The sequence below is a fragment of the Chrysemys picta genome, chromosome 25 (genome assembly GCF_011386835.1).
Source record: "Chrysemys picta bellii isolate R12L10 chromosome 25, ASM1138683v2, whole genome shotgun sequence".
NCBI lineage: Eukaryota > Metazoa > Chordata > Testudines > Emydidae > Chrysemys > Chrysemys picta.
The window spans coordinates 8,816,779-8,831,183 of NC_088815.1; the positions used below are offsets into that span (position 1 = coordinate 8,816,779).

The window sequence follows — 14,405 nt, forward strand, 5'->3', positions numbered from 1 at the left end:
CATAACATACATCCCTGAATCACCCCCCAAAACCTCCCCCGTATGCACCCCAATTCATTCCCAACCCCCCATGAACCTATCCACTCAACACACATCCCTGAATCACCCCCACCAAACCTCATCCGTATGCACCCCAATTCATTCCCAACCCCGCCACGAACCTACACACTCATAACATACATCCCTGAATCACCCCCACCAAACCTCATCCGTATGCACCCCAATTCATTCCCAACCCCCCCAAAAATCTACCCATTCATAAAACACAAGCAACAAACAAGTCACCAGCAGTCACCCACTCAGAACCCACCTCTCAAAACACAAATACCACGCCCCAACACATGACAATCTCTAGGATTGTCCTAACACAGACACACACACACATTCCTAAACAACTCCAACTCCCATACAAAAATGCTCCCCAAACACCACCCCTTCCTCCCCCACCCGCTGACACCCCCCCACACCCACATGGGTGTAAGAGCCGGGCCTGGTGGGTGGGGCAGGCTGGTTCCCTGGCGAGTTGAGGGCATTTTCCCCGTCTGGCATGGGAAGCTTTTCCCAAGCACTCCGCTGGCCGCTCCGACTGTGGGGCACATGGTGTCCGTGACGGGAAAGGGGCAGCGGGATCTGGGGGAGCGCAGGGCCCGTTCCGCCAGCCCCAGCGGGCACTGTGTCTCAGACTCATCCCAGGGCAGCAGGCAGGGATGCCCGCAGCTCCCCGAGAGGGCCAGCCATGTGCCCCACGCAGGCTCTAGGTGGTCGGCAGCAGAGCTGGGCACTAGCAGAGGGTGCTGTATGCCCAAGCAATGCCACGTCCCCACGGCCAGCGCTGTCTTTGCAGAGGGCACGGAGAGGCAGGGGGGTACCCATGGCTGGGTGCACGAGGCTGGGCACAGCCAGCAGCGGGTGAGAGGAAGGTGATCAGAGCAGGGCGGAGGGATGGGTGCTACTTCTGCGCTGCCGGAGCGCCGGCCGCCTGAGGCTCCCCGGCCTCCCCCGCCACCTGCCAGTGCGTTCTGACTGACACGTGTCTGCCATTGACGTGGGCGACGCTACGCCCATCCGTCACCGTGACAACCCCCCCCCCCAGCCGCACGTTCTGTGTGGCTGGGGGGTGGCTGAACTGCCCCGGGCTCCTCTCCAGGGACAGGAGGGGGGATCCCCATGGGGAGCGGGGGTCTTCACCAGGGAAGGGAGGAGGGGTCCCAGTGGGGTGGGGAGAGGGGGAGCCCTGTGTCCCAAGCCTTCCCCTCTGGAGCTAAGGACCGCGGCCGACGGCTATTTCAAAGAGATGCCTTCCTGGGACCTTTCCCCTCAGCTCCCTCCCCCTTTCCCCCACTGGCTACTATACACTTCCCAAATGCCCCCATCCCGCCACTGGTTCCTGCCCCCTTTCCTGCCCTCTGGCCCCTCTCCCATCCTGCATGCCAGCCCCTTCCAGCACCCAGCCGGTCCCTGGACCCCTTCCACTCCTTCCCATCCCCCCCACAGCTGGTTCACGGTGCCCCCCACCTGACTGGCTCCTGCATCAATTACAAGTGATGGTGCACTAATGAACCTCCAGGAAACTTCCCCCTAATTGCTGTCTCCCGGGGCTCTGGCAAACGAGCAGAGCTGGGTCCTCATTAGAGGCAGAGGCCTGCGAGCCGCGGGGAGGAGAGATGCCCCCGGGTCACTCAGCCCCATCAGGGGTGTGGAGCTGGTGGCCGCAAAATCCTTCTCTGAGGAAGCTGCATCATCCCCTGCTCACTGCCCCCCACCCAGTGCCAGACAAGGCACCTACGGAGAGAAGAGGCGAGTCACACACACTGGGGGCCTCCTAGGAGATGGGGTCTGGGTGACAAATCAGGGCACAGCCACTTAATGGTGGGGTGGGCGGGGGGCTATTATAGCACCTATTGCAGGGGTCCCCAACGCGGTGCTTGCGGGTGCGCCCGCCTACTGGCCGCCGGACAAGCAGCCACCGAAATGCGTCAACGTCAAGAAGCGCTACCGCCGAAATCCCGCCGAATTTCGGCAGCATTTCAGCGGCGACGCCTCTTGACGTTGCCGCTTCACGGCGGCATTTCACCGGCTGCTTCTCCGGTGGCCATGGTCCTCGTCGGCTAGTTGTTTGGCGCCCCCCCGACAGAAAAGGTTGGGGACCACTAACCTATTGAATCATTGGGAATGGGCAGAAGCCCGCCCACATCTAACAGCACCGCCCCCACAGCCTAAGGGGAGGAGCCACCAGAACCAGTAATCAAATCATTCCAAGGGACATGACATGAAACATCAGGGACGGGAGTGAAAGTGACAGGGACAGACACTGGGGGACACCGGTCAGAGAATCCCAGACAGCAACCACTGCTCCTCGAAGGCGGCCAGGGAGCCAGGGGACACGGAGACGTGACTTGAGGGAGGATCAGAAATAGGCTCCGCTGTCGCAGAGTCCCCGCTCCCCCCCCATCCAACTTCCTCCTCCTGGTAGGGTGGACAGCCACCTTGACCAGCGTCAGGAGGAGGCTGACGATGGGGGTCTCGCGACTTTGTGGGGCCACGGATGGGGTGTGATAAATCAGGAGTTGCAGGGGAAAGTGCAGCTAAACTGGAGGAGGAGGAGGTTCTGGAAGAGCCAGAAGAGGGACTGCAACCTGGCGCCCTCGATGTAAATGCCCGCCAGGGTCTCCCTCTTGCCGTGGAAGGGGCAGGTGTCGGGGGAGGTGGTACACACCCGTGCTCACAGCTCTGTGAAGGAGCCACCAACTAATATCCCCAGCGGGCCGTGGGACCAGGGTGGAGCACGGGCTGGCCCACCGGGGCTCCCCACCCGACGTGGGTGGAAGTAGGTCCTGCCACTTGGTGTCAGGGTGGGACACCAGGGTGAGGAAGTGAAGGGTGTGGAGTGATTTACGAGGAGAGGCTGAGGGAACTGTGGTCATTTAGTTTGCAGAAGAGAAGAATGAGGCGGGATTTGATGGCAGCCTTCAACTACCTGAAGGGGGGTTCCAAAGAGGATGGATCTAGACTGTTCTCAGTGGTAGCAGATGACAGAACAAGGAGCAATGGTCTCAAGTTGCAGTGGAGGATGTCTAGGTTGGATATTAGGAAAAACTTTTCACTGGGAGGGCGGTGAAGCACTGGAATGGGTTCCCTAGGGAGGTGGTGGAATCTTCTCCCTTAGAGGTTTTTAAGGTCAGGCTTGACAAAGCCCTGTCTGGGATGGTTTAGTTGGGGTTGGTCCTGCTTTGAGCAGGGGGCTGGACTAGATGACCTCCTGAGGGCCCTTCCCACCCTGAGATTCTATGATGGGACGAAGTGAATGATTCTTGGGCCCTGCATCCACAGTATCCCAAGCGCATGGCAACTCCATTGCTCCAGCCCTGCTGCCTGACCCGGCTCTGGGGGAAATCACGCGGCTCTCGCTGGCCATTTGTTTCTCAATCTGGCTTTTTATGCTGATTTATGGGGCTGGTTTCCACCATAATCGGTGCAGTTAAGTGGCAGCCTTGGATGTGAAAAGTTCGCTGCCTAAGTGCTGCTGCCGGCGTGTAAGTGCTGAGGCAAAATGATGATTCATGGAGCCGATCTGGGAGTGGGTAATTTATGCTCCGAGTGGCCAGATCTGTTTTTATTCATCTCAATTAAACTGGGATGGCAAAAACCGATACATTTGGGCTAATGAATGAACAAGTTAAATACGCATTTATATTAATTTGTGTTCTAATGCTCCTGGGCTGGCGGGCCCGGCACAAAGCCCCCTGACAACAGTGCCAGGAAACCATTCCCTCTCGGCACCGGCCAGCAGGGGGGGCCCAAATGTTGCCCAGCTAAGGGCTATGCTGGGAATATGCTGGGCAGGGCCCCAGGGCTGTCTACTTTAGTGGAGCATGATGTAGCCCTCCTTCTTTTTTAACACAGATGCAGCCTACAGAAACTACAGTTCCCAGCATGCATTGCTCAAGCTGAGCCGAAAGCCACTCAGCTCTAGATGGAGCACTGCATGCTGGGACCTGTAGTCTTCTACAGCCCACATCTCCTCCACAAGACGAGGCAGACTATTGCATGCTGGGATCTGCAGATTCTGGGGCTCACACAGCGCCCACTCAGGTCTAGGCGGAGCATTGCATGCTGGGACCTGTAGACTTGGGCTCACATCTCCTGCTCAGGTCTAGGTGGAGCAGTGCATGCTGGGACCACAGGCTGCATTCTAGATCTCCGTGTGTTGCGTTTGCTGCAATGACTGAGTGCCCCGGCGACTAGATCTCTGTTTCTCCAGAGCGGGTGCAGACTGGGCAGCAGTAGGGCAAGATTCCCGTCCACTAACTGCCTGGCCAATGTGCCACAACCCTGCCCTGGAGACATCAGCCTGGCTAGCAAAGGCGGTGGGGTCACTGGCAGTCCGTGGATATGGGCTCTCTTTACACGGAGACCTGTGGCCAGGAGTCTGGGTGCTACCATCACTAATGCAGTGATCACGGTCATCTGCTCTCTCCCATCGGGATGGCTCAGGTGAAGCAGGGACGCTGTGTTTCTACCATAAGATCGGCCAGACTGGGTCAGACCAATGGTCCATCTAGCCCAGTGTCCTGTCTTCCGACAGTGGCCAATGCCAGGTGCCCCAGAGGGAATGAACAGAACAGGGAATATAATATAATAATATGGAGATATACCTATCTCATAGAACTGGAAGGGACCCTGAAAGATCATTGAGTCCAGTCCCCTGCCTTCACTAGCAGGACCAAGTACTAATTTTGCCCCAGATCCCTAAGTGGCCCCCTCAAGGATTGAACTCATAACCCTGGATTTAGCAGGCCAATGCTCAAACCACTGAACTATCCCTCCCCGTGATCCATCCCCTGTTGCCCATTCCCAGCTTCTTGCAAACAGAGGCTAGGGACACCATCCCTGCCCATCCTGGCTAATCGCCATTGATGGACCTATCCTCCATGAACTTATCTAGTTCTTTTTTGAACCCTGTTATAGTCTTGGCCTTCACAACATCCTCTGGCAAAGAGTTCCACAGGTTGACTGTGCGTTGGGTGATGAAATACTTCCTTTTGTTTGTTTTAAACCGGCTGCCTATTAATTTCATTTGGTGACCCCTAGTTCTTGTGTTATGAGAAGGCGTAAATAACACTTCCTCATCTACTTTCTCCACACCAGGGATGATTTTATAGACCTCCATCATATCCCTCCTTAGTCACGGTGAGGCATGATTTTCCTTTACAAAAACCATGTTGACTCTTCCCCAACAAATCGTGTTCATCTAGCCAACACACAAAGCCCAGAATTGCAGATCTGCCGCTGTGTTTACAAATGATAGTTGTGTGTTTCATTAACCAGCCACTGAGATGGAAAGCCTAGTCCAAAGTCATGATGCAGCCATAATAGATAAAGTTATATGCTCAGAACTGGCTTTCGGCCTTTAGAAGGGAGGGGTCACAGAACAGTGAGCCACGAATTGGGGTCCCCCTGTGAGGGGAGGGGTCACAGAGCTGTGAGCCATGTATTGGGGTCCCCCTGTGAAGGGAGGGGTCACAGAGCCGTGAGACACAAATGGGGGTCCCCGTGTGAAGGGCGGGGTCACAGAGCTGTGAGACTCATGGGGGGCCCCATGTGAGGGGAGGGGTCACAGAGCTGTGAGCCATGTATTGGGGTCCCCCTGTGAAGGGAGGGGTCACAGAGCTGCGAGACACAAATGGGGGGCCCCGTGTGAAGGGCGGGGTCACAGAGCTGTGAGACTCATCGGGGGCCCCATGTAAGGGGAGGGGAGTCACGTGGTGGGGTGTGTGAGATGCAGGTTTTGGGGTCCTCTCTGTGAGGGGAGAAGACAGGGGACAGCAGGACAGAAGCAACAATCGGGGCACCCCTTGTTGGAGGGCCAGACGGCAGAGGCCATTAATGACTCACGGGGGGGGGGGCACTGGCGTCAATGGAGCACTGCACCCCCATCTCCATTACCACATGGGGGGCTGGACCCCATCTCTGGGGGACCTCAGCCCATCCTCCACTCTCACCAGAATCCTCTCTCCCCCTCCCTTCCCGTAGGCTGCAGGTTGCTATGGCGCACCTGGGCCATAGCAACCCAGGTTCTGCCTGTTTGGGACTCAGGCTGCAGAGTGCACCCCCCCCACACCTGTCCCGTCCCCTCCCCCCTGGCCTGACCCCCTGGTCCTCTGGGTCTTCCTCTGCCCCTCCACCACGTCAGCCTGCGGGAAAGGAGGAGGAGGAAGCGGAAAGGACAGCCGGCAGCATGGAGATCTCCTGCCCCCACTTCTCCCCCCAGCCCCCTAATCCCATCTGCACCCAAATCTCCTCCTGCTCCCCTGACCCCCCAATCCCTTCACCCCCCACCCCGATCCCTCTCCTCCTGCCCCCCTTTCTTGCCCTGGCTCCCCGGAACTCTTCTCTTCTCTGCATCCCGTGGCTTGTATCTTGGGGAGGGGGTGCCCAGAGATCTCTGGGGCGTGGGGCCCCATTAGAGAGGGGTGCCCAGGCCTGAGCAGGGTGTGTTACCTGTCGCCGATGTACAGAGTCCTGTTGACCTTCAACATGCGCTGGATGTTGAGTCGCTCCGCCCCGCTGCCGTCCAGGCTGGAGAAATGGCTTAGCCCGCTGCCCACGAACACCGAGTAGTGCTTCACATCTGCCAGGGGACAGCGGCACCTGCTAGCTCCCCTCTTCGACAGCACCCCCGCTCTGCCCTCCCGCCCCCGGCCCCGCTGCTCCAATCCCGCCCAGGCCACAGGTGAGCTGAGTTCTGCAGCCCCGGCTGAGCCGGGGGTTCTCTCCCATCAAATCGGTTTGATTGGTCAGGAGCGAGGTTCTGCCCCCGGCCCTGCCAATGCCCCTCAATCCTGACCTGCAGACACCCCCCTCTTTGGCTTGGAATAGCCTCCCACCGCCCCTAGCTCTGCCAATGACCTGCAAAGCCACCCCCAATGTATCTGCCACGCCACATGCCGAGTGAGACGCCCTGCACAGAATGCCCCTCTCCCGCTCCGCTGACGCAGTTCCTCCCTGCTCAGCAGGACGGGCCCCCTGGCATGCCAGTACCCCACCCCTCCAGTACCACGCCAAAGCCACCTGCTCAACCTGCCTGACCTCCCTGCAGCCGCCCCCTGCGTCCCAAAGCAGCTGCCACCTGCACCCCGGTGCAGCCCCGTGTTCTGTCAGCGTCCTGCCTCTGTGCTCCCCTGGGACTAGAGTGACCAGATGTCCCGATTTTATAGGGACAGTCCCGATTTTGGGGTCTTTTTCTTGTATAGGCTCCTATTACCTCCCACCCCCGTCCTGATTTTTCACACTTGCTGTCTGGTCACCCTACCTGGGACCCAATATTCAATGTGAAACTGGGGTTGGGGGGTGGGATTGGCGAGCAGGTTGGGGAGGGGTCCCCCCAGGAACCCGCATTGTAAAATTGGCTGAGGGCCTCTCTGGGCCAGCTTGGCACCAGACTGTGCCCCCCACCCCCAGCTCTTCCTTGCCTGGCCCCCCTCACTTCCACAGTCCCTCACTTACAGTCTCCGGGGGCCACGCTAATGGGCCCGGGCTCTTCGGGGAACCCGGCGTCGGCCGCCCCCTCCAGCAGCAGCAGCAGGATGAGTAGATCACAGGGCAGAGTCATGGTCTCCGGGAGGGACGGGCGCCCTTCACACCTGCGGGGGCACAAGGAGAGACAGGAGTGTGAGAGGCAGGGGGAGGGGGCGCAGTGGTGGTCAGCAGCCAGCAGGGGGCAGGCAGAGAAAACCAACCCCCCGCCCCTCACCCCCACCCCCCTGCCCCCAAAAGGCGAGAAGGGGACGGGGAGGGAATGTCCGGCCGTTCCAGTTTCAAAGGCGCTAATGAAAGCAGCTGTTTGGCACCATCACGGCCGCAATGGGGGGTGGGGAGGGGGCACGGCTCGGGTTTCCCCCTGCCCAGGGGGCCAGTGGGAAGGGGGCTAGGGGGAGTCAGACAGACACTCCCCCACCCCCACTCGGCTCCATTACTGTTGGCGGAGCCCTTCTGCACCGAGCTCTCGGCTCCTGCCTGTATGGCCAGGCTAGGGGAAGGTGGCATGGGGCTGGGGCCCCTGGGGTTTTAGCCCCAACTCTGGCAGGGGAGTGATCTCGTGGTTAGAGCAAGGGGCTCTTGGGAGCCAGGACTCCTGGGTTCTGTTCCCGGTTCTGCCACTGACTCATGGTGCGACCCCAGGCAAGTCCCACCCCCTCTGTGCCTCAGTTTCCCCCTCTGTGCCAAAATGGCGGTGACTGGGAACTGTCGTCCCAGCGCTGCAACTGCCCATGGTCGTTCCCAGAGGCAGCAGGGAAAGAACCCGGACTCCTGTGCTCCCAAAGCACCGGCCCCGCCGCCGGGCACCCCTCTTGGCAGCAGCTGAGAAGCGTCCCATCCCTGGGGGAGCCCAGCACTGCCTGAGGCCGGCTGCCACCCCTCCTCACTGAGGGTGGGGCACGGGGAGGCCTGGCTGGGAAACTCACTGCTCTTCCCAGGGGCCCTTGATCCCAGACCAGGGCACAGGCTCCCTGGCACACCGCTTGGGCTGAGGGGGCTTGGGGCAGAGGCTACTGGGCGGGGGGCCAAGAGTGGCTGTCTTTTGCCTATGGAGGAGGCCCTGGCTGGGAGGGGATTGTTTCTTCGAAGGGTGAAGGAAAGTGGGTCATTCCCAGACGAAAGAATTCCAAATATGCTGGGAAAAGCTGTTTTTTCCATGTCCTGCTCAGCCCCCTCCGTCCACCCGCCATCTCTCGCTTTCCTTCCCTCTCCTCCACTTCCCCCTTCCCTCTCTCCCCCGCTCCTCTGTCATCCAACCCCCTGCTCTGCCCCCAGCCCTCTCCTCCGGTCTCCCCAGCCCTTTCTCTCAGATCTGATGGGCTCCGAGGAGGGCCATAGAAAACAAGAGAATTTGATTTTGCAGAGACCGCATGGACCGGACTACCCTGGGGGCCTTTCCCCCTGCCCCCCACACCCCTGATCATGCAGTGCAGGCTGCTCGTTCCTCCAGATCTGGGCTCTCAGCCCTGTTGCACATCAGTGCCTCCTCCCCTGAGCACCAGGCACCCCCATGGGCATGAGTGTGTCCCCCAACCCCAGGGACTGAGCACAAGGAGTCCGGAGCGACGGGTCAGCCAGCACCAGGGAATGTGAACCCCGGGCAGGTGGCTCGAGAGAGCTGCCCCTGCCTCCCCCCTCCCTGTGCTCCCCAGTGTCGCGGGAGGGTCTCCCTGGGTTTGGGGGTTCTGGGGGATGCTCTGGCTGGGTGGTCAAGGCCCCAGTGTTTTCCCACCCAGGTACTGGGCAGGGGTCCTTTTAGATTTTGCTCAACACTTCAGTGGCATAAATCGACATGTAGGTGAGTGACAGAGATGGGGAGCGCAAGGGGACAGCCATGCAACCCCCCCGCAACACAACCCTGTGCCCAGACCCTAGCACAACCCCCACCCCCCGACACAACCCACTGCCCAGACCCCAGCACAATCCACCCGACAACCCACTGCCCAGACCCCAGCCAACCCCCCCCCCTCCCGGAAACAACCGACTGTTAGACCCCAGCACAACACCCTCTAGACACAACCCACTGCACAGACCCCAGCATAACCACCCCCCCGATACAACCCAGGGCTCAGACCCCAGCACAACCCACCCGACAACCCACTGCCTAGACCCCAGCACAACCCACCTGACAACCCACTGCCCAGACCCCAGCACAACCCACCTGACAACCCACTGCCTAGACCCCAGCACAACCGCCCCCCCGACACAACCCACTGCCCAGACCCCAGCACAACCCACCTGACAACCCACTGCCCAGACCCCAGCACAACACTCCCGACACAACCCACGGCATAGACCCCAGCACAACCCCCCTGGACACAACCCACTGTCAGACCCCAGCACAACACCTCAGACACAACCCGCTGCCCAGACCACAGCACAATCCACCTGACAACCCACTGCTCAGACCCCAGCACAACACTCCCGACACAACCCACTGCATAGACCCCAGCACAACACCTCAGACACAACCCACTGCCCAGACCACAGCACAACCCCCCTGAACACAACCCTCTGCCCAGACCCCAGCATAACCCATCCAACAACCCACTGCGCAGACCGCAGCAAAACACGCCAACACAACCCACTGCATAGAGCCCAGCACAACATGAACACTACACCACAGACACAACCCACTGCAGAGACACAACACCTTGCACCGCCAGCAGCGCACACCACACAAGACACCCCAAATGCACAAAACACACCCCGCTGTGTAGACACACAAGCCCTCCCCCCATCTCCTTTCTCAGTCACTGTGGCCCACACTGCTGGTCCCTCAGGCCCGTAACCAGGCTGTCATCTTGGATTCAGTCCTCCCTCTAGGGGCTCCCACCCAGGCTGGGGCTAATGGGGAAGATTCCTTCCACGGACGACCTCTGAGATCTGGCCTTTCTCATCCATCCATGCAGCCGAACCCCTCGTCCAGCCTCTCATCATCTCGCCCGCTGCGCCATCCTTCTCTCTGGCCTTGACACATGCGATCTTGCCTCGCTCCGCTCCTTTCACAATGCTGCTGCGAAGATCCTCCTCCTCGCCCGTGGCTCTGACCAGGCCACCGCTCTCTTTGCGTGCCCTTCACATCAGACACACGCTGCTTGTCTTCTGCACCTGGCCCCACCGACCCATCAGCCCTTATTCAGTGTCGAGATGTTGACTCCGGCCTCTGATCGGCCCACTCGGTACAGCTCCAGACAAGCCCCTTTGTACTTTCGCCCCTGCTGCCCCTCACGCTCCCTGTAAACATCCACAAAATCCTTTCAATCCCACCACCAAACCTTCCTTGGCCCCGAGGCCTACACAAAACTAGACAGCAGTTTGGCGGCTGGAACAACCGTCCATCTTGCTGACCGGTATCGTATCACGGTTTCCTTGCGTTTGCCCGTCTGTCTGTCTGTCCCTGTTGTCTCTTGTCTGAGACTGGGGCAGGAGCTGTCTCTTTGTTCTGTGTTTGTACAGCGCTGAGCGCAGTGGGATAATACATAATAACTCGCATCAGTCAAACGGTGCACCCTCGCCCCCCCCCCCCAGCATAAAGCGACAGGCATTGCACAGACAGAACAACACCTACACCCGGCCACAAAGATACACACTGGCACTGCCCACACACAGCCACACCACCAACCCAAGAGACAAGCACTGCACAAACACAACCCCTGCACACTCCACTCCTGTACACACACCGCACACCACAGGCCAGATAGGTATGTAAGGATATACACACACACACACACACACACACACACACACACACACACACACACCAGGCAGATGTGGCCGCATCCTTGCTCAGTGTAACTCCCCAGTGTGGGCCACGTTCCAGACGACGGCCCTGCCAAGGCACGGCCTAGCGTGGGCCATCAGGCGCTCGGTTGTTGCTCCAGGGAGACAGAGGAAAGGCGAGCAGCACGGGCAGACGGAGAGACAGAGGCAGCTGCGGAGGAAGAGGCTCTTAGGCGTCCACTGGGCTGCGGATGGGATGGCCCCTGGGCCGCGAGATCCTCTCCCCAACAGAGAACGGGCTGCTCTGACTACTACGGGAGAGCAGCCATCGGAGAAACCTGCTAGGTGCGACGCCTGAGCTCCCATGGGCTCGTAAAGACCAGGCCGTGCCACCGGCCTCGCAGTCACCAGGCCTCCTGGGTCCCGCTGAGCGTGTGGCGCCCAGAGGGAGAGGTGAGCGTGGGCTGTGGCAGTTCGTGTTGCTGCTTCCCCAGGGGATGGGGAAGAAGGACGGGGATGCAGGGGATGGGAGGCTGGAGAGATGAACTGGGTGAGGGAGGGAGAGGGAATGGAAAGGTCTAAGGGTCCCAACAGCACAGCATCTAGGTGGTGAAGCAGGGCGTGGGTTTGCCCCATGGCACGTAAGTGGGGTGGGGTGATGGGAAAGTGAAATCTATACACTCCCTCTGCCCCTACACCTGCCCTCACTGACACACATGCACCCCAGCCCCTCCATGTCCACACACACGGCCCACCGCATACAAACTGGCTACCCACACAGAGACACACACCCCTCTCTGGGCACACAGACACCCCCCTCCCCACTCCCTACACACTATCCACTCCTTCTATACACCCCCCCACTCTCTACACACCAACACACACGTGTGCCATTCACATATACCGCCTCCTCTACACACACCACTCTCTGCACCCTTTACACACACATCACCCTCTCAACACACACACACACACACACACACACACACACACACACACACACACACACACACAGAGGAAAATGCCTTCAAGTTTTGTACATTCTCAGCTTTCCCCACCAGCCTCCCGCAGGGACAATAAAACCCCGTCCCTTGCAATCTTGGTGTGATGTAACTTCGAGGGACCCAAGCCGAAACCCTGCATCCCAACACGCTTGCAGCACAGCCGAGGACCCACACGTTACAAAACCCCTCTGGCCCCTCAGAAACACTGCCCCTGCCTGACCACCTGCTTCTGCCACGGATCGCCCGACCCACTGGAACTGCTCACTGCTTTCACCGCAGCAACCAGTTCCACTGCTCACTCTTACGGCGTCATTTAGTAACTAATGCAACTCAGAAATTAAGAGCTAATGACGCGACCTTCAGGCTGATAGCATAAAAATGGGCTATACCTGGAACCAGCTAGAGCAAATGGCCCAGGATAGAGGACTCTGGAGATCTGTGGTTGGTGGCCCATACCCCGATTGGGGTGACGGGCATGAGTGAGTGCGTGAGTGAGTAGGGGGTTAATAAACATATTTATGGAGAGTTTAAAAAAGACGGAGAGAAAAATACAGGGAGGGATGAAGAGAGAGAGAGAGCAGGTAAAGAAGCAAGAATGAAGCCCCCACTTCCCATCACTCTGGTGGCGGGGGATGGGGGGATCCCTGGAACTGCCCCTGCCCCTGAGGCTGGGTTGATTAGAGGGCCAACATGGCCCATGGAGGCGCTCAGCCTTGCTGGCGTCCACCCCCCTCTCCCTAGTTCATTCCAGCACAATCTCGGCATTCCAGATGAACTGCCAGCCGGTTCTGAGCTCAGCTTAATGCCCACTGCAGGCGAAACTCATGCTTCTCAATTTAGACGGACAAGAGCCATTAGCCTTTATGGGGGGACGTGTGACTGCTTTCCACGGAGAGGGCTTGGGTCATGGTCATGTGGCCCCTGAACCAAGCAGCTGATGGGTGGGGGGGATGAGCACCCATCCTAGCCCCCCTGTGTTCCTAAAGAGCCCAGCCCCAAATCCGTCACAGTTGAGTGTCACCACTGAGAGCGCTATGGAGAATCCGGCCCTCTGAAAAGGAGGCAGGAAGGGACACACCAAGCCGTGTGTCTCGAAGAAGCAGCAGCTTGGATTTCCCGAACAAAATCTTTTATTAAACCTAGACGAGAAGTCCCGAGGTGGTAAAGATCGAAGCAGCTTCCAGAAGCCGCTGCTCTCTTTTCTCATTCAAGGTGATTAAATACAGGTGCAGGCTACACTGCTGGTTGCAACAATGTGCCTATCATCTTTTAGCTTTGCCAGGGCCTTTTAAGCCAATGGGAAGACAGCCACTCACACGGGTACTCCACAACTGTGTCCCACAACTGTGCTTGTGGAAGAGGAAAGGTTGAAAACACTGGGCGCGTTTAGCCTTGAGAACAGAAAACTGAGGAGGGAGCTGAGAACAGTCTTCAAATATGTTAAGGGCTGATCTAAAGAGGATCAGAGGTGCAATGGAAAACCTCAAACGTTCCTGATGCATTTGGACAAACGTTGGCTGAGTTTCTCCACTGGGAATCTCCTGGAAGTTCCCCACAGCCCTGTCTGATTTTCTTCATCGAAGGTATATATCCGGCCCCATGACAGTAACTTCTGAGCGCCTCGCACTCTTTAATGCTTTTACCCTTACAACACCCCTCGCCCTTTGTTACAGATGGGGAACAGAAGCACAGAGAGGCTAAGTGACTTGCCCAAAGCCACGGAGGAAGTGTGTGGCAGAGCAGGGATGTGAAGCCGGGTCTCCAAATCCTAGGCTAGCGTGCCAACAACTGGATCATCCTTCCTTCCTTCCTCCCTCATCCAGCAGTCCTGCTGCCTTTCGGATCAGCGGGAGCAAGGAAGCCAGTGAGTGATATTTTCTCATTATAACCCAAAGATAGCTCCGCACTCAGGTGCTTTGCGCTTGTTTCTTGTCTGAAATGCAATCAGATCGGGATGTACAGAGTGTTGGAAAATCAATTGAAATACTCTGGAGTCTGAAACAGACGGCTTAGCTCCCCCCGCTTCATTCCCCTCTGCAAGAGCCGAACCTCCTGGGGGAGAACGGCTCCCTCGGGGTCCCGTCGGAGACATTCCGCCAGCTGGCTACAGCTCTCTGGAAGCAAGAGCAATTTCACCAG

General features: G+C 58.5%; 1 protein-coding gene across 2 annotated transcripts in view; it reads right to left on the reverse strand.

Annotated features, from left to right (window-relative positions):
- SEMA6B (semaphorin 6B) overlaps positions 1-14,405 on the reverse strand; it is an 89,745-nt gene that overhangs the window by 26,335 nt on the left and 49,005 nt on the right. For both annotated transcript variants that reach the window (XM_065578435.1, XM_005281181.4), the window contains exons 2-3: positions 7,507-7,643; positions 6,502-6,631 (exon numbers count right to left, since the gene is read on the reverse strand). In XM_065578435.1, the coding sequence (XP_065434507.1) occupies positions 6,502-6,631; positions 7,507-7,612 (236 nt within the window). In that variant the 5' untranslated portion in view covers positions 7,613-7,643. The remainder of the gene's footprint in view (positions 1-6,501; positions 6,632-7,506; positions 7,644-14,405) is intronic.